Here is a 19,709-nt window from a genome sequence, read left to right on the forward strand (position 1 = left end):
GCTTGACAACGGAATGGATGGCACAGGCGTAGCAACTTCAGCACGTGATCTTAACTAGGGCATCTTCAAGTTTCCAGGCTCTCTGCTGCAATTCGGCGCCCCAAGAAAGCCATGGTTCTTCGACCATCTCCATCACAAGTATGCCGCTTTTGCAGACTCAGAGCAGAGAGGATAATATTTCGGTTACCTTTGCAACGTACTGAGTCCACAAAGACGCAGCAGGCCCTGCATCCTGCGATTGTAAGTAGGCTGTAGGGTTCACAGTAATGGACGACGGCGAGCTGATATCTACCATATATGCTCGGATAGCCAAGGACACCTTCGTGGTCACCGCGAGAATTTCTGAAATCATCTACTATTAACAAACCGCCAATATTTACCAAAACCGAAGTTGCTCACTTGGCCCGCTTGGCGGGTTTGAATATTAAGCCTGACGACCTGGAAAAGTACACACACGACATCAATGACCTCTGTGCTATGGTCGATCCTATTCGTAGTGTTGATACCCAGGGCGTGGAACCACTTGTTTCGCTCGTCAGAGATTACAACGCGACAAGGACTCAATGGCGTGAAGATGTGATACAGAAGGAAACGGACGAACCATCTGGGCGGGCCCTATTGAAGAGCGCTCGAAAGACAGACGGTCCATATTATGTTGTAGATACTTGAAATGTAAAAATATATTTTATTAAAAGGAGAGGTCTCTGAGATATGATGGGAAGGGGCTGTCGCCAGGAATGTCTGTATGAGGGTGGTGTACAAGTGTCGCAGGGAAACTCAAGAGAATCTACGAGTCGAAAAGCTTGCTGATCTCTACAGAGCAAAGACACTGAATCATTGTGATGAGAGACCATCATATCAAAAAACTACTCACGACTGATCTGCGCCTCCGTTAATTTCTCTGGCAACACTACCCCATACTCGACGTATAGGAATCCTCGTTCGCTCGGGAATTCATGCGTTGGCATTCCTTGGCCTTTGATCGTTTGCACAAATCCTGGTTGCCCAAAGGGTCAGCTTCGCGAGACATGAAACAATAATTACGTGTTGTGCCTACCAGGTTGTGTTATTCCCTCCCTTCGTATCGTGATCTCATTTCCATCTAAATGCTTTAGTTTCTTCTCAAAGCCCAGAAGGGCTTCTTTTAATGTGATGACTTCCTTGACGTACAGATTGTCACCCTTTCGTGTAAACGTTGGATGGGGCAGTGTACTCAAGGTGAAGATCAAGTCACCAGGGGTCATGTCAGGAGATTCGTCTGCTTCTCGGTCCATGACGATTCGCTGCCCATCGTACATGCCCCTCTCGATAGTTACTGTCAGCTGATGACTCCCACGTTTTACTTTGTTCCCTTCGCATGCGGGACACTTGCTCTTTACAAGTTTACCCCGACCGCCACAAGCATCACATCTGGTTACAAAGAGATATCGTTAAGTAAAGCTTGCTAGCGCATGACAACGCATCGTCGATCCGTCCTTACGTCGTTTGCATCTGCTGATACATTCCCGGGCCCAACATTTGTCGCACAATCCTGATACCAGCCCCGTTGCAGGCAGTACATTTCACCACATCTTCTGCACGCTTCGCGCCCAACCCCCGACAAGTTGGGCAGATGATTTGTTTGTTGATCTCAACCTGTACAAAGGCAATTGGTCATCGTTAGTCCATGTTCCCCGTAGCCCAAGTATATCCTTCATACCTCAATCGTAGTACCCAAGAACAGCTCCTCAAGGGTCACCTCCAAGTTCATGGCTACCTCTGGGCCCTTTCGCTGCTGTGCATGCTCTGCTCAGAGGCTTTGAGCGGATGTGACAAGTGGGTTACAATGCATAATATTTCCACTCACGGTGCCCAAAACCAAATCCTCCACCAAATCCGGCAAATCTATCATTGTGGATATAAAGCGTTATAATTGTATTCGAAGAGTCACTCGAGTTAGAGCGTTGCGGAACGACGACATACTGAGCAAAGATATCAAATGGATTGTGGAACTGTTGATGACCTCCTCCTTTGAGACCTTCCTCTCCGTATTGATCATATATTCGTCTCTTCTCATCGTCTGCCAACACCTCATATGCTGACAAGTGTGATTGTACACAATGTGAATAAAGCGCTTGCAAGCATCCGGTAAAAGTTGCCTCGTACCTTGCGCTAGTTCGACAAATTTGGCCTCGGCATCCTTATCTCCAGGATTCTTGTCTGGGTGATACTTTTTAGATAGTTCCTTGTATGCTTTTTTTATTTGACGCTGTTTTTGATGGGCATCATGAGAATCGTCATGTGGTCGGGGAATTTCAAGAGATCACTCACCTTTGTCGCGCTTCTATCCACCCCAAGGACCCCATAGTAGTCAGACCCCGCTAGCACCGATGGGATATCCAGTAGCAGTACTATGAAAGCTACAAGGATAGCAATACGAAGAGACAATCTCATGGTTGTGGGTGCACGGAGAGCGCTGCGCGCTGCAGGCGCTTCAGATCTGAGGACGACAAGCGTCCAGTGGCACAGGTGGCACAGTCAACCCGAGCTTACTTGATCGACGTTGTCGGTTTGTTGTTGGCAATGCCGAAGACATTATGCCGGAATCCGACGTAGAACTTGTTGGCCGCATTCAAGATGTCATCTCAACACTTTCAAGTGGAGACTCTGAGAGATACGGTACTGAAACAATTCGAAAACTCAAGGTGGTTCAAGCACGTCCTGGCCAACTTGTATTTGAAGTGACCGTTACAAAGGACCTTTTGAACCACTTTGGTGCACTTCATGGGGCAGCTATAGCTCTGGTAAGCATTTGTGCTTTGGTCTTCAACGTTAGGTATTGCTTACATGATTGGTCAAAGATGGTAGACTTTTGTACATCGTTGGCCTTAATTTCTGCGGGAAAAGATGCCGGAGCAAGCGTGGATCTCAGCACGCAATATCTCTCTAGTGCTAGAGAAGGCGATGTTGTACTTGTATCTGCCGATATTGTGAAGACCGGAGGGACCCTTGCGTTCACCAAAACTGTGATATGTGCCAAGGATAGCGGGAAAATAATTGCAAGTGGAACACATATGAAGTTTATAAAGGCTTCCAAGCTGTAGATCCAGCTGTATATCCAAGCTGTAGATTGTGTAGATATCAGATCAAGTACCGGTGGTGATGGTTCATCTCCTGGGAGGCAGTAGGCGTCATCAGGGCCATAGTCGTCTGTACGGTCATGAGCCGTGTGCGCGAGAACACGGATGTGAAAACAAGTTTTACATCTTAGTGATGCGGTGTTAGATACTCAAATGATAGACATTAGGCAGTAAAAGCAAAATCATCGATACTGCTACTTTTCAATACATTCTAAGGGGGGTATTTGACAGCCACACTCGTAACGAGGAACGCCGCCCCATTGGAAGATGAGCAAATGGTCACGACAATGTTATGTCGTCGCCACTATGTAGAACAACCATCATATGCAAAAGGCCGTTCAGTACATAGGTAATCTTGTTAGAGGTGCCCATTTTGTCGGTCTGCATCATAGAAACCCCAAGACAAGCGGAAAGCAATACTTGGTAGTGTATGTATATATTCAAAACAATCAAATGGCGTGTTTTGCAGCTTGCTCAAGGAATCAAGGACAGTAAACTAACAAGCCTCTACTATGGTACAGGGAGGAAACTATTCGCTTTCTCGAGCCTCAAAGCTGGCGTGTGGGCAGAACTCAACACTTAGTTGCCTACAAAGTAGGATCAGTATCTGTATCCTACATGCTGATCTGAATGATGTCTAGAGTACTCACCCTTGGGGGCTTCCTTGAAAGACAACGCGTGCTCTTCACCCATAGCGGCAACAACGGTCACCAAGAGCTCCTTGCCATCGTGGAACTCCGCCTGCATCTTCTCGCCAACCTCTCCCTCGGGAAGCTTCACATCGTCCTTGGTGCTACCATCAGCGTTCATCAAGGACAAGAAGCCATCGTCAATGTCCAAGAGGGGCAACTCAGTCCTGGTGACATTGGGGACGTCCATGTTGTGGGTAGAGGGGGAGATGTCCTCAAGCTTCTTGCCAGTGAAGATGTCAATGGCAACCAGGTGGACCTAATGGAAAGAGTACCAGGTGAGACAACGTCCCTGTTTCGGTTTCAACATGTAACATTTACCTTGGCGTGACCGTGCTTGCCGGTCTTGGAGGTCGACATGTCAACAATCTTGCAAGGGCGACCTTTGATCACAACGTGACCGTTCTTACGCAGGGCAGAGCACTGGTTTGCAACGGCGCAAAAGTAAGTCACCAACTCAAGTTTGGATGCAGATCAGCACGTTAGCAAGGGACGGTACCTGCATAGGGTAGGTCAGGGAAGCCCCAGACCCGGCGTGCTCGAACTCTTCGTGGTGATCTTCGTCAGCCATTGTTGTTGAATTCTGCACGAGTGTGAGGTAGTTGGTCAGCGTGACATGAAAAACGCAAGCGGCTCCTCCACTAATTCCACCACAGAACTCACATTTGGAGGGTGTCGAGACAGAGGCCGGGATGAAAAAGAAAGTTGAAAAGGAACGAACGTTCAACAACCGCGTTGGTTTTCCTTTTGAAAAAAGACTTTCCGCCTTCGAGACAACTCGACGAAACCTTTTTTTTGAAGCAACAACACCAACAACCGCCAATCATGACTGTGCCATCTTTATCACATGATGTTGTCATGTGACTGAATTCTTTTTGGATTTGTTCGAGTTGGATTTGGGGTGGGATCTTGAGATATTGAAAACTGCTAAAGATGACGCTGCTTGAAAGTCTTCTTGATGAAATATCTAGTACAACTCCGGTCGACTTTGACCCGGAGAAGGCAAGTGCAGATGCTATCGGACTGGGGGCAGAGTCAAATAGTGAGGCCGAGGGCGAGGATGCAACAGCAACGGAGCACTACGTCGCGGTTGGGTTAGTATGGCGTTCTGAGGACACATGCCGCTGTTCCTAATTAACCACATCCTTTGCACAGACGGGGAAAGATAAGAAATCAATTAGGGATTGACTTGGAAGATCCAAAGTACGCCGGACGTAAGGTATCGCGTAAGAAGGCGTTCGAGGAAGAGGAGGAAGAAGAGGAAGACGAGAGCGAGTTTTTAGATAGCCAAGATGTGGATGGAGAGTTTGATAGTGAAGGCGACGAGGAAGGTTCCGAATTGGATGCGATGGATATCGCAAAGCCTTCTGAGGATGAGGAGGACGGCGAAGAGGAGGATATGCAATATGACGAGAGCGATAGTCATGACACGGACGAGGACGAAGAGGGAGAAGAAGAGGATGACAAAAGTAATGGCGTGGCCGAGGCTCGCTTGGCAAAAGAGCTAGAACAGCTGGAGGTGGAAGAGAAAAAGCTTATCAAGAGCATGTCGGTCTCCGCAAAAGCCGATGTAGAGAAGGGACAACACGTCCGAGCTCAGATTGTGAGTATGCAACATTATCTGTATATACCCTGCTCGCAAATGTCTGAACTTTGACCTTCTTCCTGACAGTCGCTATGGGACTCGCTCCTTGACGGCCGAATCCGCATTCAGCGAGCAGTCGCTGTCGCCAACCGATTTCCAAAACCTGACGTCTACCAAGACTTCCTCGCCGACAAGACATCACAAACTGCTGTGCTAGATGGCATTGCCACAGCATCCCAGGAGCTCGTCACCCTCGTCGACGAGCTTCTAGACCTCCGAACCGCCTTGATCGCCAACAATGAACATGTTGCAGAAGTTGTTAAATCCGCTTCCAATCCGCGAAAGCGAAAACGAGATCATACCAACCCCTCCGTACTTATCCAGTCAATATGGCAAGACATTGAACCGCTCGATAGAGAGTTCAAGGATTACCGCGATAAAACTATTGACAAGTGGAACAATAAAGTGCAATTAGCAAGTGGGATACCCCTCCAGAAAAAGTTCAAAGCCATCAACCAGAGTACTTTGAGCCAGATCAAACAGATTCTGGGAGATAAGGATCGATTGATTAAGCGAACTCAGTTGAGGAGATCAGATTATCGCTGCTTGGGGGAAACTGAAAAGAGCGAAGCAGAGGACCAAGAAAAGGAAGTCAGTGAAGGAAAGGGTGACGCACATTTGTCAAATCACGATGCGGAAATCTTTGACGATGGAGATTATTATCAACAATTGCTAAAGGAGTTGATTGAGACTAGGATGGCGGACACAGGTGCGTGTCTGACTTCTTATTCCAAATTTGGCATTATTGCTCATTCGATCTCCTCAATGTATAACAGACGATCCTGTTCTTCTTGGCATGAAATTCGCCCAACTGAAGCAACTGCAACAGAAGCAAAAGAAGAAGAAGAAGGTTGATACGAAAGCCTCCAAAGGCCGAAAAATACGCTATCACGTACATGAAAAACTTCAAAATTTTATGGCTCCCGAACCGAAAGGAACCTGGCATGAAGAGATGGTGGACGAGCTGTTTGCCGCCTTGCTGGGACAGGCGAATCAGGAAGGGAGTATGAAGGAAATAGGCGTTGTACAAGAAGGAACGAACTTGCAGTCGGCGGATGGGCTGAAGATTCTTGTTGGATAATCCTTAAGACAAGTGTTCATATTGTTTATATTTAAAATGCAGAATAGATAGGCACGCGACATGTAACAAATAGCAAAACCGTCTGATAGAGAATTAGGTCTCACAGTAATAGGTTATAAACAGGTCAAATCAACACAAATCATCTTAATCTGATAAGTCCTTTTTCACCGCTCGTGCCCGCCGCCGCTTGAGAGCAGCAGGTTCTGGTGTTGCACTGCTTACTATCACTATATCCTCATTAATAGGTCCATCTGGTGTCAGTATGGCTTCAAGTTTCCGTTTTTGCAGCTGAAAAGAACGCGTGTGAATGGCACGTGAAAAGGATGGTTCCAAAAGATGCATTATACCCGTGTCATTCGACCATCTGGTATGGGAAAGGGGGAATTGGCTTGCATAAACCCGTTCTCTATTGGACCCTCATGATGGGGTTCCACTTGCTGTCTCGCTGCCGTTACTGGTAATCTCTCCTTTGATGAGGAATCTTCGAAAGCTTCCACCACAATTACGTCAGGAACATCCTGTTCAATTGTAGTAGCCGGCGGCGGTTTTTTGAGCGTCAGTCGAGAGAATTTGGTGGTCTCCCGACCATGAGCTGCAGCTCGGGCATGCAAACCCGAGCGGATACATATGTCGTCCCATCTGCCACATAAGCATGAATCGCACAAACTCAAACTCACATTATTGACGTACCTTTCGTCCTCGAGTTCAAGCTCGAAACCTTTCGCGCTGGGAGGCGCTGTCGCGTTTAATGGAACCTCGGATTGGGCAGCGCGCGAAGACTGCGCACCATTAGACCACCCCGTACTCTTGGCACTACCAGTATCTGTACCTGACGCAGAGCAAGAATGTTCTTTAGACGCTGAGGGACTATATTGTGCCGGGTAGACCGCGGGTGTGTGAGAAACAGTCCCGGAAGCCGGCGGCACGTGCAATCTATATAGATTTTGGTATCCTGGACCGCCTTGCATATACAACATCCCCAGTGAAGATGATTCCTCTATTTTCACTTGATGATTGCCCCAAGGAGCAACATTGCACGCTACTGCCGATCTTGGTAAGATGCTAATCAAAATTCGCGATGGAACCGACCAACTAGCCTACCTCTCGCATAATCTGATTGCGCGATGTTAAAGGCAGGGAGAATGGCGCTACTTGCTGCCCAATGAGGAGGCACTGCATAATGTGTTTGCTGCGCTCCTGATCGCCAGGTTGAAGACGCTAGACTAGTGACACCATTCTCACCGTCCAAATTCGTCCTCTGCTTGGTCTCTTTTGAGCCTGTTGTCGCGGACTCGAGCATTTGCCGCAACGCTTCACAACCCTCCTTGTTATTCGCGTCCAAAGTCTCTTGCCGACCTTGAATCTCGGTCGCAGTTTTCATTAGCGAGCCCAATAGGGCCTTGTGGCCCGTCAATGCTAAAACAATCGACTCTAAGGTAGCATCATTTTTCAGCCGACTTTCACGAATCTTTGTGGCCTCCAAGTTGACGGCTCTTTCCTGGCGAAGTATGTCAGTCTTGATGTCCGTCAGTGTCTGCTGCTCAGTGACCAGTTTTTGGGCAAGATCCTTGAGCTGGGCCAGAATCTCCGTCTGCTGCTCCTGGCTCTTCTGATGGTCCTATGACTGAGGTGATGAGTATACGATGCTTGTACTTATGAGGTTACCAACTCGTCGCCTCAATTCACCTCAATTAGTTTATCGAGCTTGGCAGTTGTGGCATCAGCCGTTTTCTGCATTGCCTCACCGACACTTGTTGTCAGTGTGTCCAAATAAGGGAGTACATGAACTTGGACTTTATAAAATAGCCAATTAGACAACCGGAGAAATCATAGAGCATGCCATAAATCGCCTCCATTACCGAAGCAATCAAACGCCTGGTTCAGATTTTCTGGCTGCAATATCGCTTTGGCTTTCCCGGCCTCGGCTTCAATATTATCACGTACTTGCTGCAAGTGACCGAAAGCCAGCTTCATTTGCTTGAGCATCTCTCCCATCAAATTTTCTAGATTCTTCTTCATAATAAACGCTTTGGGTTCAGCTCCTGTAGGGGCAGGAGCTGGTGAGAATTGAGTGTAGATGGTCGGACGCGGATGACTTTGCGATAGCGGCGTGGCAGGAAGATATGTTTCGCTACTTTGCGACAATAACCGCTGTGAGTCAATGGGTGAAGGCATAGATGGAACAAAAGGAGGCGGCTTGGAAAACATGCCGAGGTTGTACACTCTTCTGGGCTGCTAGACATGCCCAGGAAGAAGTGAAATATTTAAGTTGCTATTCTGATGGGGCACTGTCAACACTGGGCTTGGGTGCAAACCTGTACTGATTGAGCGGTAGTAGGTTGAGTTCTTCCATTATGAACTACCTTTGGTACCGGAGCGACAGGAACGGCGGCGCTAGATCGATGAGGCGTTCCGGGTCTCGGCGTGCGTGGGTCGCTTTGAGAGACCGCAGTCCGCGGAAAGGGGCTAGCGCAGGTCACATCGCTTCTCTGCGACTCTGCGTCATCCCTATTATCCCCTCTTACGCTGGTATTGGCTTCGCCCTCCAGCTGCGACACGCCATAACTCTCAAACTGTGATGCCTGGGTAAAATTCCCACGTAAAAATGGTGGCGATGAGGTATCCGTATCTACATTGTAATTGTCTATCAAAGTATTGACTTGACTGCTAGAGTCCGGTAAGGAGACTGAAAGTAGGCCTTTTTGGGAAGCAGCTCCGCTAGTAGGGTGTGGAGATGGGCCCGATCGTGAGAACAATTTGCTAGACAGTCCCTCGTCAGATACAGCTTGCGCCGCAGAAGTCGGAAGGAAGGCCCCTGAGTAGGTCATTCCGCAACGTCCCGTGTTGAAGGGGAAGCCTCAAGGGTGAATTGGCTCGTGCTTTTATTATTAAGCGTTGGGCGCCGCGGAAGGAGAGCGTGAAAGGAGTAAAACGCGCAGGAGGTTGCTTCTGGAAGAGAGCGCGTTTGGACGGAACATTTCCATGTCTTTTGCTGCGCACCCAGGGTTTTCTCCTTCCTTCCTTCTCAAAGGGGCATCCGCACGATGCTTTACCCCCTCTTGCACGCGCTCACACTAAAAAGGAGAACATGGAACGTTGCGGAAGCACGTACTTGAGCGCATGTTATAAAGACCAGGTGAAGGTTCTCGTACCCAATACGTAACTCACTTGCTCACTTTTGCTAGGTGGGAACCAGATGATGGTTGAGCAGGTCCACGGGCAAGGAACACCTCGAGGAACGCAAACATGGCGCGAGTGGATTCATCGCTGGAGCAGGAACGCCGAGTCGAATCGTGCGTGCGTGCTTTGGAAAGTGATCTCTTCCGCGACTGCAAATAACCTGCTAGCATTGAGAGGAATGGTATTACTTGATGGCCGAGTGACATACTCGTCCTAAATGACTATTGGACTAGAGCTTGGCTCGCCGACCATTTGTGATGACATGGTGGCCAAGATGAGCCTGCTGCCATGGGAAATGCTCACTGCTGACGCAAGTGTTCATTGACTGCGCAGCTGGATATAACCACTTCCATGCGGCCCTACCGCTAGCATTGGAAGCTATAAAGGTAAGAGAGGACTATGTCCCAACTTATTATAAGTCGCGATATCTTCTTCCACATTGTTGCAGAGCTGCACGTCTCTTTAATTCCGCTATTGAGTGATGTAAAGGACTTCTATTATACTTCCTAAACCCTGCGTGCGCTCTTGCTGTCCTTTTGAATCTTTTGCTGGATAACATGGAGTACCTTCGCGTGGAAATTTGGAACGCCGTCATACCCTTCGCAAAAAGAACGGTGAATGTTTTGGTCCAGAAACTACCGCAACCTGTATTACCTGGACCTGAATGAATTTGGAAGTTAGATGAGAATGAGAAACAATGAGCGAACAAAGCGAGATAGTGCAACTTACAGTAATTGATGTCGATTACAAAGTGTTGCCCAGTTCCACTTTCGACAATCAGATCGAATCCAAACAGGGTAAGCTGCAACTCTTTTGCTAATACTCGCGCAATCTCGTGTGCACGGCCTGTATCCAGTTCAAGTTCCTTTGCTTTTCGTGCATCGGATGAGAGTCTAGTCGCAAAGGTTGGGAGATTAGAATTGGAGTGAGAAGCAGAATCTTCAGCAAAGGACTTTGGAATTTTCTGCGAATCGAAATGGAATATGCCTGTGCGCCAAGGTATTTAGCTTCTTCGCCCTTTGCTATAGAGGTTTCCGTGCACATTGGTACAGACCGTGGCCCGATGTGATGTTTTGCAACGATGGACGCACAACGGTATGTACGTGATCTCCAACAACAAACACTTTGAATATTACCCCGTCATGGTTCACCCACTCTTGGAGGAACCACTTGTCTGCCGACGGACTCTCTGGAGGTCCGGCTAATTCCGTCAACGCGGTATTCAACTGTTGAGAAGATGGTACAATGGCCATCTAATTCACGGAATATCAGGATGCAACTTTCTCCCCATCAGTAAACGAGTTTGCAGGACCTGATGCGCGGCTTGGGAGGAAGCGGCAGTCACATGCTTTATGACTAGGTTGCATGAATGTCTGCCCAAAAACAAATCCAAAAAGAATACCAGGAGACACCCAGTACATACCTGCAGGGAACTTGACCAGATTCACATACTTTTGCGACAAAAGTTCCGCCCTGGACAAAACCGCAAAAGGTGCAATATGAAACAACGTCACTGACAAGATCGCGAATAGCAGTTCAGCTTCAGAGCTGCTATTTTTCCCCTAATCATGTGAGGCACAGACCATTCTCTTTTCGGGTTTTTTGGATGATGTCCTGCAAAAGAACCATGGTACGCTCCCTTTTCAATAGCCGGCGTACTGCCGGTAGAGGGTCGAGAACAGGTGTGTTTGCTACGAACGACTGTTCATCAAAAGGTTAAGAATGCTAGCAAATATCTCCATTTGACATGCTTTGACTGGCCACCTCAAACTTTTGGACCTGTTCGACTGCCTTTGGGTCCCCATCTTCCGCTCGATCCAATATATTCGTCAATTTGTGAATTACAATATCTGCACTAGCATCATGAGAGCTTTCGTCCAGGTTGAGAATGTGGACATCGTAGCCTTGGATTCTGTAAGAACGCGCCATCAGCCAGGCACACTGGTCACCACTGTAGCTCAAGACTCCAAATTGTGGATCTGTCAAGCCATACTTTGCGTATTCTGAGAAACCCGCCCAACCGCTCTTGGTGTGCTTGTTTTCTGTAAAGGCGAGAACTATCGTGGGCGACATGTTTTGGAGTGAAATGGAATCAAGATTGGCCGAAAGCAGCGTGTCTGTCCAGCTGTCGATGAGTCAGTATTTGCTAAGCCGTATTCCACTCGCGTGCTTGACCCCTCTTCCATGGACGCGACGTGAACCCATGGCTTTCCCCCCTTTTGCCCTGGACCGCCGCGTGTTCTTTGGAAAGAGTCGGGAGTTTCCAGGTGAACGACTTTCAGGGACGGATTCTTCATCCGAAGAATTCCGAGGAGCGTAACAGCATAAAAGCGGGTCGTCACATCTCTCCCCCCAGCTTGCAATCTGTTGTTACGGTATGATTCGGCGATTGTCCATGCGATGATATTTATATTAGATACGTTTGCCGGGAACTTCGGAAGCGTACTTGATGCAAGATGGGGACAACGCGCAAGGTATGTGTGTAAATCTTGGGGCCTGAGGTCAATTAGGTCGTATGTTTCCCCTTTTCAACGCACTGGACAGAGCGCAAGGTATGTGTGTAAAACTCTCTCTGCCGTGAGGTCAATTAGGTCGTAGGTTTTCCCTTTGCAACTCACTGTTGTCACTGTGCGGAAACCGACAGGCATGACGTTTCCATGCCGAGAATTCCTTTTCTCTCATTGCAAGGTGCGTATACCATCGGCGTCAGAGAACTCTCACTTGAGCATCTAGGTCGTGATGTTGCCATCGCCAATTTTTTTGGCTATTATTTGAGGTACGTCTCCCTGATGGTTCCAGATGCGGGACTGTTGGCGGAATAGAGTTGCTGCGCGTTTAACTGAAGCGCGCCTGGTTTTCGTAAAGCATGGATATGCTTTCACGTGTGGCTGCGCATTTGACGATGGTTTCTCGTCGACGAACTCTTTTCGCCTGGTGAAGCGCGGAGTGTGCATTCCCTCTTGCTGCGCATTTGTTTGCAAAGGACGTGGTTCTGGTAACAGAACATATGGTCTGGCGCAAAGCAAGGAATATCACTTTAGGGTTGCCGTGCATCGACTTCATGTCGAGAATGAATAATCAAAGTGCTCAAGTGCTCAGTTTGCATATGAGGATAAATTTCCCTGCGTTATGAGTTTCTAAAGACGCATATCGCAATTGACGAGTACGGAAAGACGATCTCAGCAAGGTGTTGTGCCGTCTCATGAGCCGGTGAGGCATCTTGGCACATGCAGAAGGATGTACAATGTAGAGCAAGAAAATAAATACATGGAAAATTATAAAGCCCAAGAATCAAATCGCTACAAAAATATGCTATCCGCTATTCTAACTTCAAACTATGCCCACGCAGAGCCGCCAAGATCCTCATCCTCTAATTCACCCAATCTCGCAGCTCTAGCCATTGCACTAGAAAGGCTAGCGTTACCTGCTGACTCTGCAAACGAATCAGCCAGTGAAGCACTGCTTCCCCACAAGTCTGTGGGGTTCCCCCATGGGTCCGCTCCAAAGGTATGTGCTGGGCTGGATAGGTCATCTTCCTCCTTCACAGCACTGGATAGAGCCTTCTCCATTTGCTCAGTAAGGGACAGCTTAAGTTTTGCGGATTCAGTTTGGAACTGAACAGAAGGCGCGGGTTCGTCGTGTTTCTGTTCTTGTGATGGGATTTTGATAGAGAGGCCAAGTGGTGTGTCGTCGTCGTCGTCGGAAGATGTCTTGATTTGATCTCCAGATGTGTTTTGGAGAGCACTTTCTGCTGCCACCGCTGTTACAGCGTGTGTAGGTTGAACGGGCTGAGGTTGGGCTGACAGCCGTACCGGCTTTGAGATCGATTTGGCCGTACCAACCCCAAGTGGATCTCGTTTTGGCCGAGCTGCTGTAGACGCTGTGGCGGCTGAAGTGGCTACAGCTGACCCTGCCAAAGGATCTACGGCTATGCCGCCGCTGGTAGATTGCCTTGCAGCAGGGTTGACGTCCAGAGATGCTCGCCTCGCGGTACTAGATGGAATCTGGGGCGAAGGTGATGTAGGATGCATATCCACACGGTTTCGCGTTGTTCGAACGCGTTCAGAAAGGTAACCCCACCACATCGCCGATTGGTCCATGTTAGCGCCTTTGAACTGCAGGGGGATATGGTTTAGTCGATGGCTGGGGAAGGAGCAAGGCCCGGTAAATATAATCACACCACATACCTTATGCCTTCTTTCTCCACCAAACAAGCCAGCCGTTTTTTCCTGAACTACAAACTCCTCTGGCTCCTTTTCATTCATCATCAAAGGGCCAATCATGCAGTCAGGGAGATACACGCTTAACTCAGGTTCAGTCTTTGCCTCTTCACCATCCTGTTGACTCTGCTGCTGTGCAGATTGAGCTGGCGGTAGTGCGTGCAAGTATCCTGCCGCGGTGACAACTACCAAGGTCTCCTTCCAATTTTTTCTGAAGCCAAACTTCATCCCCGTATCACGCCGGTACATTAGCCCCTCTTTGTGGGCGGAGACGAGTGGGTCATCTCGCCCTTCATATACAACTTCACTTTCCTTAACTACTGGCACATCCTTCTCAACAATGCGATCCGCATGCCGTTGTGTGAATTCCGCCCAATCCTTAACAGGATCCAGGGTGTGGAGGGTAGCCTTGAGCCGCTTAAAGGTGTCCTGGGTAGATGCGAGATCTTTGGACTGCCAATCGAAGAAGGTGGACAATGTAATTCGTAGTGTCTGAACAATGGATTGCTCAAATGTTGCAAAATGTTCTTGCTGGCTAAGAAGGACTTGACGGTAATGCTCCTGTTTGTATATACAATTGGTGATGTGCCGCTTGATGTCTACACATAATGAATCTTGAGAATTCGCACGAACCGCAAGATTCCGAGGTTCGAGATACTTACTGATATTTGCAGCCCATGGATCCTTCACCACTATGCTTTCCTTTTCACCACTCTCAGCCGTCTCTCCATGATGTTTGCTCAGCGACAGTTTGAGTTGAGACGTCAATTTGACATAGAGGTCCTTATCTCTCAACAACTCTTTATCCAATCCAACCCACTCCCTGTCCGCATCCGAAGCCTTCTTTCGTAGATCGGCAAGAAGAGCGCGAAGAGTTGGCACTACATGGGTTTCGATCATGGCAGCGGCTTCGGTGTTCTCTTGGGCTGTTTTTTGATGCGACTGTTGAATGCTACGAAAGAGAAGCTAGGTGATTTTCAAGAGGGATATCAATTAGCCGAACAGGAACATGACACGGTACTGATGCTGCCACGCACCTGGGTTGTTTCCTCTCCACCAAAGACATCGTCACCTTCCTTTGTCTTCACAGGAGCAGCAAACTCCTTTGCGCAACGCCCATAAGCTTCTGCCAAGCGTTTCTGATGGTCAACGACCATTTCGAACTGATTAATAAGGCGCTTGACCAGCTGGCTCCAACCCGTCAGTCGTTGAAGAAATATCTGCAAAGGTTTGAAAGGAAACGGTCAAGAGACCTCTTCCTCTTCCATACAATTGTTTGAGTGGCAATGTACCTCTGTTGCACTTAATGGTACCAACCCAAGAGTTGGGTTATCGGCATACGGTGCCCGTTGCTGAATAGTGGACGCTATCCCCACCTCACCATTTGGCACCACAGAAGGTGCTTGTCCATCGTGCGAGACTCTTGTCGTCGCCATCATAATTGTTCTTGCAACAATCCCCTCGGAACAAACCTGTGAATGCGTCCAACGTTGTGCGTCTGGGGAAAAGAAGCTCAGATGAAACGCGCTGTTCAGCCAGCAGCGCCTTACCGGCAATTCTCAATATGGTTATATGAGCATAAACATGTGATTAGTCATGTGATTAATAATGTAATCCTTCACAGCCACACAGCTGCAGTCAGCGACTTTGGCCAAGTTTCAACTTTCATTTTTAGCACTTTCATCTTGAGATACCCACATTTTCATAATTTCATCCTCACTTGACCATCAGAACTCCGTACGCTTGCTGAATCCTGCCATGTACTCTGACTCTGAAAGTCCTTCCCAACAAGATCAAGGCATTCCACAGCTCATTCAACAGTATAGTCGTCTAGACATTAGTGGAACGGAACCGCAGCAACAACAGTCGACAACGTCACAAGATGAGCTACCAAATCTCATAGAGCAGTGTCAAAACCTCCACATATCTGATTCACCCGCTATGGGAAACCATATCCTCCTCCCCACCGTCCGAACCAAAAACGTCAGTTGTCTTCATCCACTCGTTCACGTCGTCACCCGAAGGCATGAAACGTGACACGACTCGACCTACTCCCATGCGCCGAGGTACAGCTTACGAAATTATATTCATCGACCAGAAGAAGGTCAAAGGAAGGGGGAAGGCTCGGTCAAGAAGTGTGGACTCCCAAGAGAGAGCACTTATCAGACCGCTATCGCCGCATCCTGATGCAGTCCGCTTACGTTCATGGGTCGTTATGCCATCACCTTCCTTAGAAAGTCGCGGTCCTGTCCCAATCTTTCATTTGAGGAGGCATAGGGGCCGGCATTGTCCTTATGGGCTGAGACCTCCCACAGAGCGCCGTGGGAGGAGTGCCGAGGTTGAGAATGACAGTCTGGCGCTGATTCCTTCTTCCTCAGCGCTTCCTGAAAGGGGTCGAGGAAGATGGCCTGGACCCAGACTAACTGTTCCCGAGCGTCTCTATGTACGATCCATCCATGCGAATTGTCCGAAAGTTTGGGAATCAGGTGTGGAACCTTCGATACAAGAAGAGGATCAATCTTCGAAGGACGCAGCAGAAATGGATGGGTTTGGAAGGGATTTGAGCGTACTGTTAGAAAGAGCTATGACTTTGGACGAAGGACCTCCAGCCACAGTCCAGGCAATGCCCTATATTACGTAGAGCGGCTGAAGGCGACCTGGGTGCCGAACGGTGGTGCTTTTAAGCATGTTGTGTATTTTTTTTGTGTCTGTAGGATCTGTATCTACTCGCAATTATGCATTTATGCGCCCGCTGGGCGTTTACAAAAATATGATTCCCACATAACAGTTATGGAGCCTCCGTGAGAGGAAGAGTGATAGATTTGCTTGCGTGTAGGATTCTGTAGCACTCCAATAGATATACGTCCACTTGAATCGGGTCGCAGAAACATTATTGTATTTGGCGCCTGTACTGTCTCCGATGCCTTCAGGGTTCATTTCATGTACGATGACATCTGAAGGCATGGGTAATATTTGAAATTTGTCCCTCTAACAAATAAGCTGCCCTGCTGCGCATTACTTAAATTGCTGCGCATCCTTGTCGGAGTGTGATTCTCGAGTTTCTTCCACTTGGTGGAAAAAATGGAAGCGCTCATGCAGCAACACAGCACATAGTCGAATTTCTTTACAAAATCTCGACATCCAGCCCAAGGTTATAACTTTTCAGGCTTTAGCCACGGGGATACCATATTTTCCTGACTTTGCAACTTCAGGATAGTGACGCACACAACTCATCACGACCTTTCGGAAACGCAGGTTTTGGCAGCCTCCAGGCATTAGCACAAACCTCAATGTGTGGAAATACACATATTGTCTCCGCGCGCCGACATGTGCATATCACCACAGCCATCATTTCACTTTCCTTTTCTGTCGTTTCGACCAGGGATTTGCAACTCTCGCTCAGTCCCTTCCACACGTCGGGATGCTGCGCAGTCCGCGGACACCTGCCGCCACAGCGACTATTTTTGCGCCCCTTGGTCGTCTCCAAGTACAAAGTTGCAATGGCGGGATTCCTTGTATATTAGCGTGTTGCGTGAGGGCATGCGCCAACATGCATTCCTCACATCCTCATGCTATTTCATCCGCACACGCATCCATTCATACGTTAGCCACGTACCTCTTACATTCGACATGCATTCCTCACGATCTCATGCTATTTCATCCGCACACGCATTCACTCGTACGTTAGCCACGTACCTCTTACATTCGACATGCATTCCTCACGATCTCATGCTATTTCATCCGCACACGCATTCACTCGTACGTTAGCCACGTACCTCTTACATTCGACATGCATTCCTCACGATCTCATGCTATTTCATCCGCACACGCATTCACTCGTACGTTAGCCACGTACCTCTTACATTCGACATGCATTCCTCACGATCTCATGCTATTTCATCCGCACACGCATTCACTCGTACGTTAGCCACGTACCTCTTACATTCGACATGCATTCCTCACGATCTCATGCTATTTCATCCGCACACGCATTCACTCGTACGTTAGCCACGTACCTCTTAAATTCGACATGCATTCCTCACGATCTCATGCTATTTCATCCGCACACACATTCACTCATCCATAAGCTACGTACCTGTCCACTCGACATGCATTCCTCACATCCTCATGCTATTTCATTCGCACACGCCACTCATCCTTTAGCCACTTAGCTGTCACATTCAACATACAATTCTCACGTCCTCGCGCTATTTCATTAACACAAGCATTCACTCATCCGTTTTAGCCACGTACCTGTACATTCAGAGTATGTTCGGTCGTTCTTGCATAGGATGGCAATCCTGTGCCTGGCTCGGACATATCGGCAGGTGTTACAACGAAGGCGCCATTTTGATGAGAGCTGATCATCTGAAAGCGAACAGCGTGGAAGAGCATCACGTTTGACTGTGGAACTCACCAGCGGAAACGGATTCCTCAGCCGATGAACTCGAAGAACTCGCGAAGCAAACCACCGATGAGAGCAGATGTCGAGAATAACTTTGGGGAGGGTGGGGCGAGAGGGCCCCCTTTTTATGCTCAATTTCCCCTTATCATTTGGGGCATAAAAAAAAAGGGTTACGTATGCAAAAGGGACCGCGACACGTTGGAGAGAAAAGAAGGAGGCGTGCGTGGAATCGCGTCCGGCGTGCAGCTGCTGCGCAATCCACAGAGACATGGAAAAGTCTTTGGGGGCATTTCGGTTTCCTTGCAAGCTGTTGATTTCCAGGCAATTCCACCAGAGATCGAGATACCACCAGCTATGCCACCTCCCGTTGACGTTAACCAAGAGTTGACCTTGGAAAGGCACCGCAGGCACAATTTCAGCACTCGGCATTCAAGAGTAATATATGCGGAAAGTCCGTACTAATAATGAATAGATCCTCTGCATCAATGGTTGAGAAATGAACAAAACCCTTTCCTGTGACCTGAGATTTGGTTGATACTCCTTCGCCACTCGAATAATCCCCAAGTTCACGTTGCATAGGTAGAGTCATCCCAGTGTATTGCCTTCGAAGGTTGTTCTATGATGCCGCACCTCAGTTAATGAGATCTTGCCTGCTTGATATATATCTACCTTGACCCAACACTGAACTGATTGCCAGAGGCATGCCACACTCAATATTTGGGAGTAACAGGAATTGGGAGCCCTCTTGTAAAAGCAAAAGACACGATACTTTACTCCCTTCCATCCAGCGACGGCCCCGAGGAAATTCACATATCAGGGGACGTTTGAAAACGCAATGCAATTCTGCCTAGTGCTCAGAGTTTGGATTATGCAGAGTTTCTGGATGTGCATCATTTGGAATCCGTTTTGTGGCGGAACATGATATCCTTGTTTTTTACGTGAACCATGGGGCGACGAGTTAATCACAACCATGGAAATAATCCTCATTTTGAGGGGCTGGAAGGGATGTGAGGATATTGTAAAGGATTGGACCGATCCCTGAGGGAACAGGGGAGACTGAAGAACGCGGGAACCCCAACGTGTTAACCCCTTTACCCCCTTCGAGCAGCCCACGCGAGTGTCTCACGCGGGTGTCCGGTACCCAGACGCCTGCCAGACGCGAGCATAATCGTTCCGCTCTCGTCTATAATATGACACACAAAACCACCTTGTCCACACAATGTATATGAACATCAAGATGACTCAAAGGAGGAAAACAAACCAAAAAATGTCGATGCATTCTGAGCCTTTATTCATTCATATGTCACAACAGCACCTGTCGCTTCCAGACCCTCGATCAGCCTTTGCGTGCACAATGCTCCTTTGCATGC

At 48.3% G+C, this 19,709-nt stretch overlaps 9 protein-coding genes across 9 annotated transcripts; 4 read left to right on the plus strand and 5 right to left on the minus strand.

Moving 5' to 3' along the window:
* The first annotated feature begins 95 nt into the window (after positions 1–95).
* On the plus strand, positions 96–699 carry SPPG_00400 (aspartyl/glutamyl-tRNA(Asn/Gln) amidotransferase, C subunit). Its single transcript, XM_016748729.1, has 2 exons — positions 96–240; positions 310–699. Exons 1-2 carry the CDS (start codon positions 112–114, stop codon positions 667–669), a joined length of 489 nt encoding a protein of 162 aa, XP_016612726.1. The 5' UTR covers positions 96–111; the 3' UTR covers positions 670–699.
* On the minus strand, positions 649–2,452 carry SPPG_08839 (chaperone DnaJ). The gene is made up of 9 exons (XM_016756979.1): positions 2,311–2,452; positions 2,146–2,248; positions 1,963–2,077; positions 1,847–1,884; positions 1,700–1,785; positions 1,481–1,635; positions 1,058–1,410; positions 875–997; positions 649–813 (listed from the first exon to the last, which is right to left on the minus strand). Exons 1-9 carry the CDS (start codon positions 2,431–2,433, stop codon positions 788–790), a joined length of 1,122 nt encoding a protein of 373 aa, XP_016612727.1. The 5' UTR covers positions 2,434–2,452; the 3' UTR covers positions 649–787.
* Positions 2,453–2,558: 106 nt separating this feature from the next.
* Positions 2,559–3,386, plus strand: SPPG_08840 (uncharacterized protein). Its single transcript, XM_016756980.1, has 2 exons — positions 2,559–2,783; positions 2,841–3,386. Exons 1-2 carry the CDS (start codon positions 2,577–2,579, stop codon positions 3,081–3,083), a joined length of 450 nt encoding a protein of 149 aa, XP_016612728.1. The 5' UTR covers positions 2,559–2,576; the 3' UTR covers positions 3,084–3,386.
* A 107-nt stretch (positions 3,387–3,493) lies between these two features.
* SPPG_08841 (eukaryotic translation initiation factor 5A) lies at positions 3,494–4,605 on the minus strand. Its single transcript, XM_016756981.1, has 5 exons — positions 4,472–4,605; positions 4,308–4,391; positions 4,130–4,231; positions 3,770–4,067; positions 3,494–3,706 (listed from the first exon to the last, which is right to left on the minus strand). The coding sequence occupies exons 2-5, from the start codon at positions 4,377–4,379 to the stop codon at positions 3,699–3,701; spliced, it is 480 nt and encodes a 159-aa protein (XP_016612729.1). The 5' UTR covers positions 4,380–4,391; positions 4,472–4,605; the 3' UTR covers positions 3,494–3,698.
* A 115-nt stretch (positions 4,606–4,720) lies between these two features.
* On the plus strand, positions 4,721–6,714 carry SPPG_00402 (rRNA-processing protein BFR2). Its single transcript, XM_016748730.1, has 4 exons — positions 4,721–4,902; positions 4,964–5,411; positions 5,481–6,162; positions 6,230–6,714. Exons 1-4 carry the CDS (start codon positions 4,742–4,744, stop codon positions 6,532–6,534), a joined length of 1,596 nt encoding a protein of 531 aa, XP_016612730.1. The 5' UTR covers positions 4,721–4,741; the 3' UTR covers positions 6,535–6,714.
* Positions 6,526–9,432, minus strand: SPPG_00403 (uncharacterized protein). Its single transcript, XM_016748731.1, has 4 exons — positions 8,394–9,432; positions 8,221–8,327; positions 7,636–8,152; positions 6,526–7,576 (listed from the first exon to the last, which is right to left on the minus strand). Exons 1-4 carry the CDS (start codon positions 8,740–8,742, stop codon positions 6,876–6,878), a joined length of 1,674 nt encoding a protein of 557 aa, XP_016612731.1. The 5' UTR covers positions 8,743–9,432; the 3' UTR covers positions 6,526–6,875.
* Positions 9,433–10,220: 788 nt separating this feature from the next.
* Positions 10,221–11,787, minus strand: SPPG_00404 (uncharacterized protein; the record flags this gene model as incomplete). The annotated part of the gene is made up of 8 exons (XM_016748732.1): positions 10,221–10,312; positions 10,369–10,374; positions 10,444–10,701; positions 10,769–10,967; positions 11,027–11,070; positions 11,138–11,227; positions 11,298–11,415; positions 11,479–11,787. 8 exons carry the CDS (start codon positions 11,785–11,787, stop codon positions 10,221–10,223), a joined length of 1,116 nt encoding a protein of 371 aa, XP_016612732.1.
* Positions 11,788–12,821: 1,034 nt separating this feature from the next.
* On the minus strand, positions 12,822–15,450 carry SPPG_00405 (uncharacterized protein). Its single transcript, XM_016748733.1, has 5 exons — positions 15,227–15,450; positions 14,972–15,154; positions 14,597–14,900; positions 13,902–14,533; positions 12,822–13,829 (listed from the first exon to the last, which is right to left on the minus strand). The coding sequence occupies exons 1-5, from the start codon at positions 15,371–15,373 to the stop codon at positions 13,050–13,052; spliced, it is 2,046 nt and encodes a 681-aa protein (XP_016612733.1). The 5' UTR covers positions 15,374–15,450; the 3' UTR covers positions 12,822–13,049.
* Positions 15,451–15,595: 145 nt separating this feature from the next.
* SPPG_00406 (uncharacterized protein) lies at positions 15,596–16,800 on the plus strand. Its single transcript, XM_016748734.1, has one exon. It carries the CDS (start codon positions 15,961–15,963, stop codon positions 16,573–16,575), a length of 615 nt encoding a protein of 204 aa, XP_016612734.1. The 5' UTR covers positions 15,596–15,960; the 3' UTR covers positions 16,576–16,800.
* Positions 16,801–19,709: the final 2,909 nt, after the last annotated feature.

The sequence above is a fragment of the Spizellomyces punctatus genome (assembly GCF_000182565.1).
Source record: "Spizellomyces punctatus DAOM BR117 chromosome Unknown supercont1.1, whole genome shotgun sequence".
NCBI lineage: Eukaryota > Fungi > Chytridiomycota > Chytridiomycetes > Spizellomycetales > Spizellomycetaceae > Spizellomyces > Spizellomyces punctatus.

What these genes read in the sequence shown, in the direction of transcription:
- SPPG_00400 (XM_016748729.1), top strand. Translation starts at nt 112, where the DNA reads ATGGTTCTTCGACCATCTCCATCACAAGTATGCCGCTTTTGCAGACTC. An exon ending in AGGCCCTGCATCCTGCGATT is followed by an intron (nt 241 to 309) that starts GTAAGTAGGCTG and finishes ATGCTCGGATAG; the next exon opens with CCAAGGACACCTTCGTGGTC.
- SPPG_08839 (XM_016756979.1), bottom strand. Translation starts at nt 2,433, where the DNA reads ATGAGATTGTCTCTTCGTATTGCTATCCTTGTAGCTTTCATAGTACTG. An exon ending in TGGATAGAAGCGCGACAAAG is followed by an intron (nt 2,249 to 2,310) that starts GTGAGTGATCTC and finishes CATCAAAAACAG; the next exon opens with CGTCAAATAAAAAAAGCATA. An exon ending in GGAGGGAATAACACAACCTG is followed by an intron (nt 998 to 1,057) that starts GTAGGCACAACA and finishes TTGGGCAACCAG; the next exon opens with GATTTGTGCAAACGATCAAA.
- SPPG_08840 (XM_016756980.1), top strand. Translation starts at nt 2,577, where the DNA reads ATGCCGGAATCCGACGTAGAACTTGTTGGCCGCATTCAAGATGTCATC. An exon ending in ATGGGGCAGCTATAGCTCTG is followed by an intron (nt 2,784 to 2,840) that starts GTAAGCATTTGT and finishes GATTGGTCAAAG; the next exon opens with ATGGTAGACTTTTGTACATC.
- SPPG_08841 (XM_016756981.1), bottom strand. Translation starts at nt 4,379, where the DNA reads ATGGCTGACGAAGATCACCACGAAGAGTTCGAGCACGCCGGGTCTGGG. An exon ending in CCCTGACCTACCCTATGCAG is followed by an intron (nt 4,232 to 4,307) that starts GTACCGTCCCTT and finishes GTTGCAAACCAG; the next exon opens with TGCTCTGCCCTGCGTAAGAA. An exon ending in GCAAGCACGGTCACGCCAAG is followed by an intron (nt 4,068 to 4,129) that starts GTAAATGTTACA and finishes TCTTTCCATTAG; the next exon opens with GTCCACCTGGTTGCCATTGA.
- SPPG_00402 (XM_016748730.1), top strand. Translation starts at nt 4,742, where the DNA reads ATGACGCTGCTTGAAAGTCTTCTTGATGAAATATCTAGTACAACTCCG. An exon ending in GAGCACTACGTCGCGGTTGG is followed by an intron (nt 4,903 to 4,963) that starts GTTAGTATGGCG and finishes TCCTTTGCACAG; the next exon opens with ACGGGGAAAGATAAGAAATC. An exon ending in AACACGTCCGAGCTCAGATT is followed by an intron (nt 5,412 to 5,480) that starts GTGAGTATGCAA and finishes TCTTCCTGACAG; the next exon opens with TCGCTATGGGACTCGCTCCT.
- SPPG_00403 (XM_016748731.1), bottom strand. Translation starts at nt 8,742, where the DNA reads ATGTTTTCCAAGCCGCCTCCTTTTGTTCCATCTATGCCTTCACCCATT. An exon ending in CCAGGCGTTTGATTGCTTCG is followed by an intron (nt 8,328 to 8,393) that starts GTAATGGAGGCG and finishes TATTTTATAAAG; the next exon opens with TCCAAGTTCATGTACTCCCT. An exon ending in GCAATCAGATTATGCGAGAG is followed by an intron (nt 7,577 to 7,635) that starts GTAGGCTAGTTG and finishes CAAGATCGGCAG; the next exon opens with TAGCGTGCAATGTTGCTCCT.
- SPPG_00405 (XM_016748733.1), bottom strand. Translation starts at nt 15,373, where the DNA reads ATGATGGCGACGACAAGAGTCTCGCACGATGGACAAGCACCTTCTGTG. An exon ending in GTGGAGAGGAAACAACCCAG is followed by an intron (nt 14,901 to 14,971) that starts GTGCGTGGCAGC and finishes AAAATCACCTAG; the next exon opens with CTTCTCTTTCGTAGCATTCA. An exon ending in GTGGAGAAAGAAGGCATAAG is followed by an intron (nt 13,830 to 13,901) that starts GTATGTGGTGTG and finishes ATCCCCCTGCAG; the next exon opens with TTCAAAGGCGCTAACATGGA.
- SPPG_00406 (XM_016748734.1), top strand. Translation starts at nt 15,961, where the DNA reads ATGAAACGTGACACGACTCGACCTACTCCCATGCGCCGAGGTACAGCT.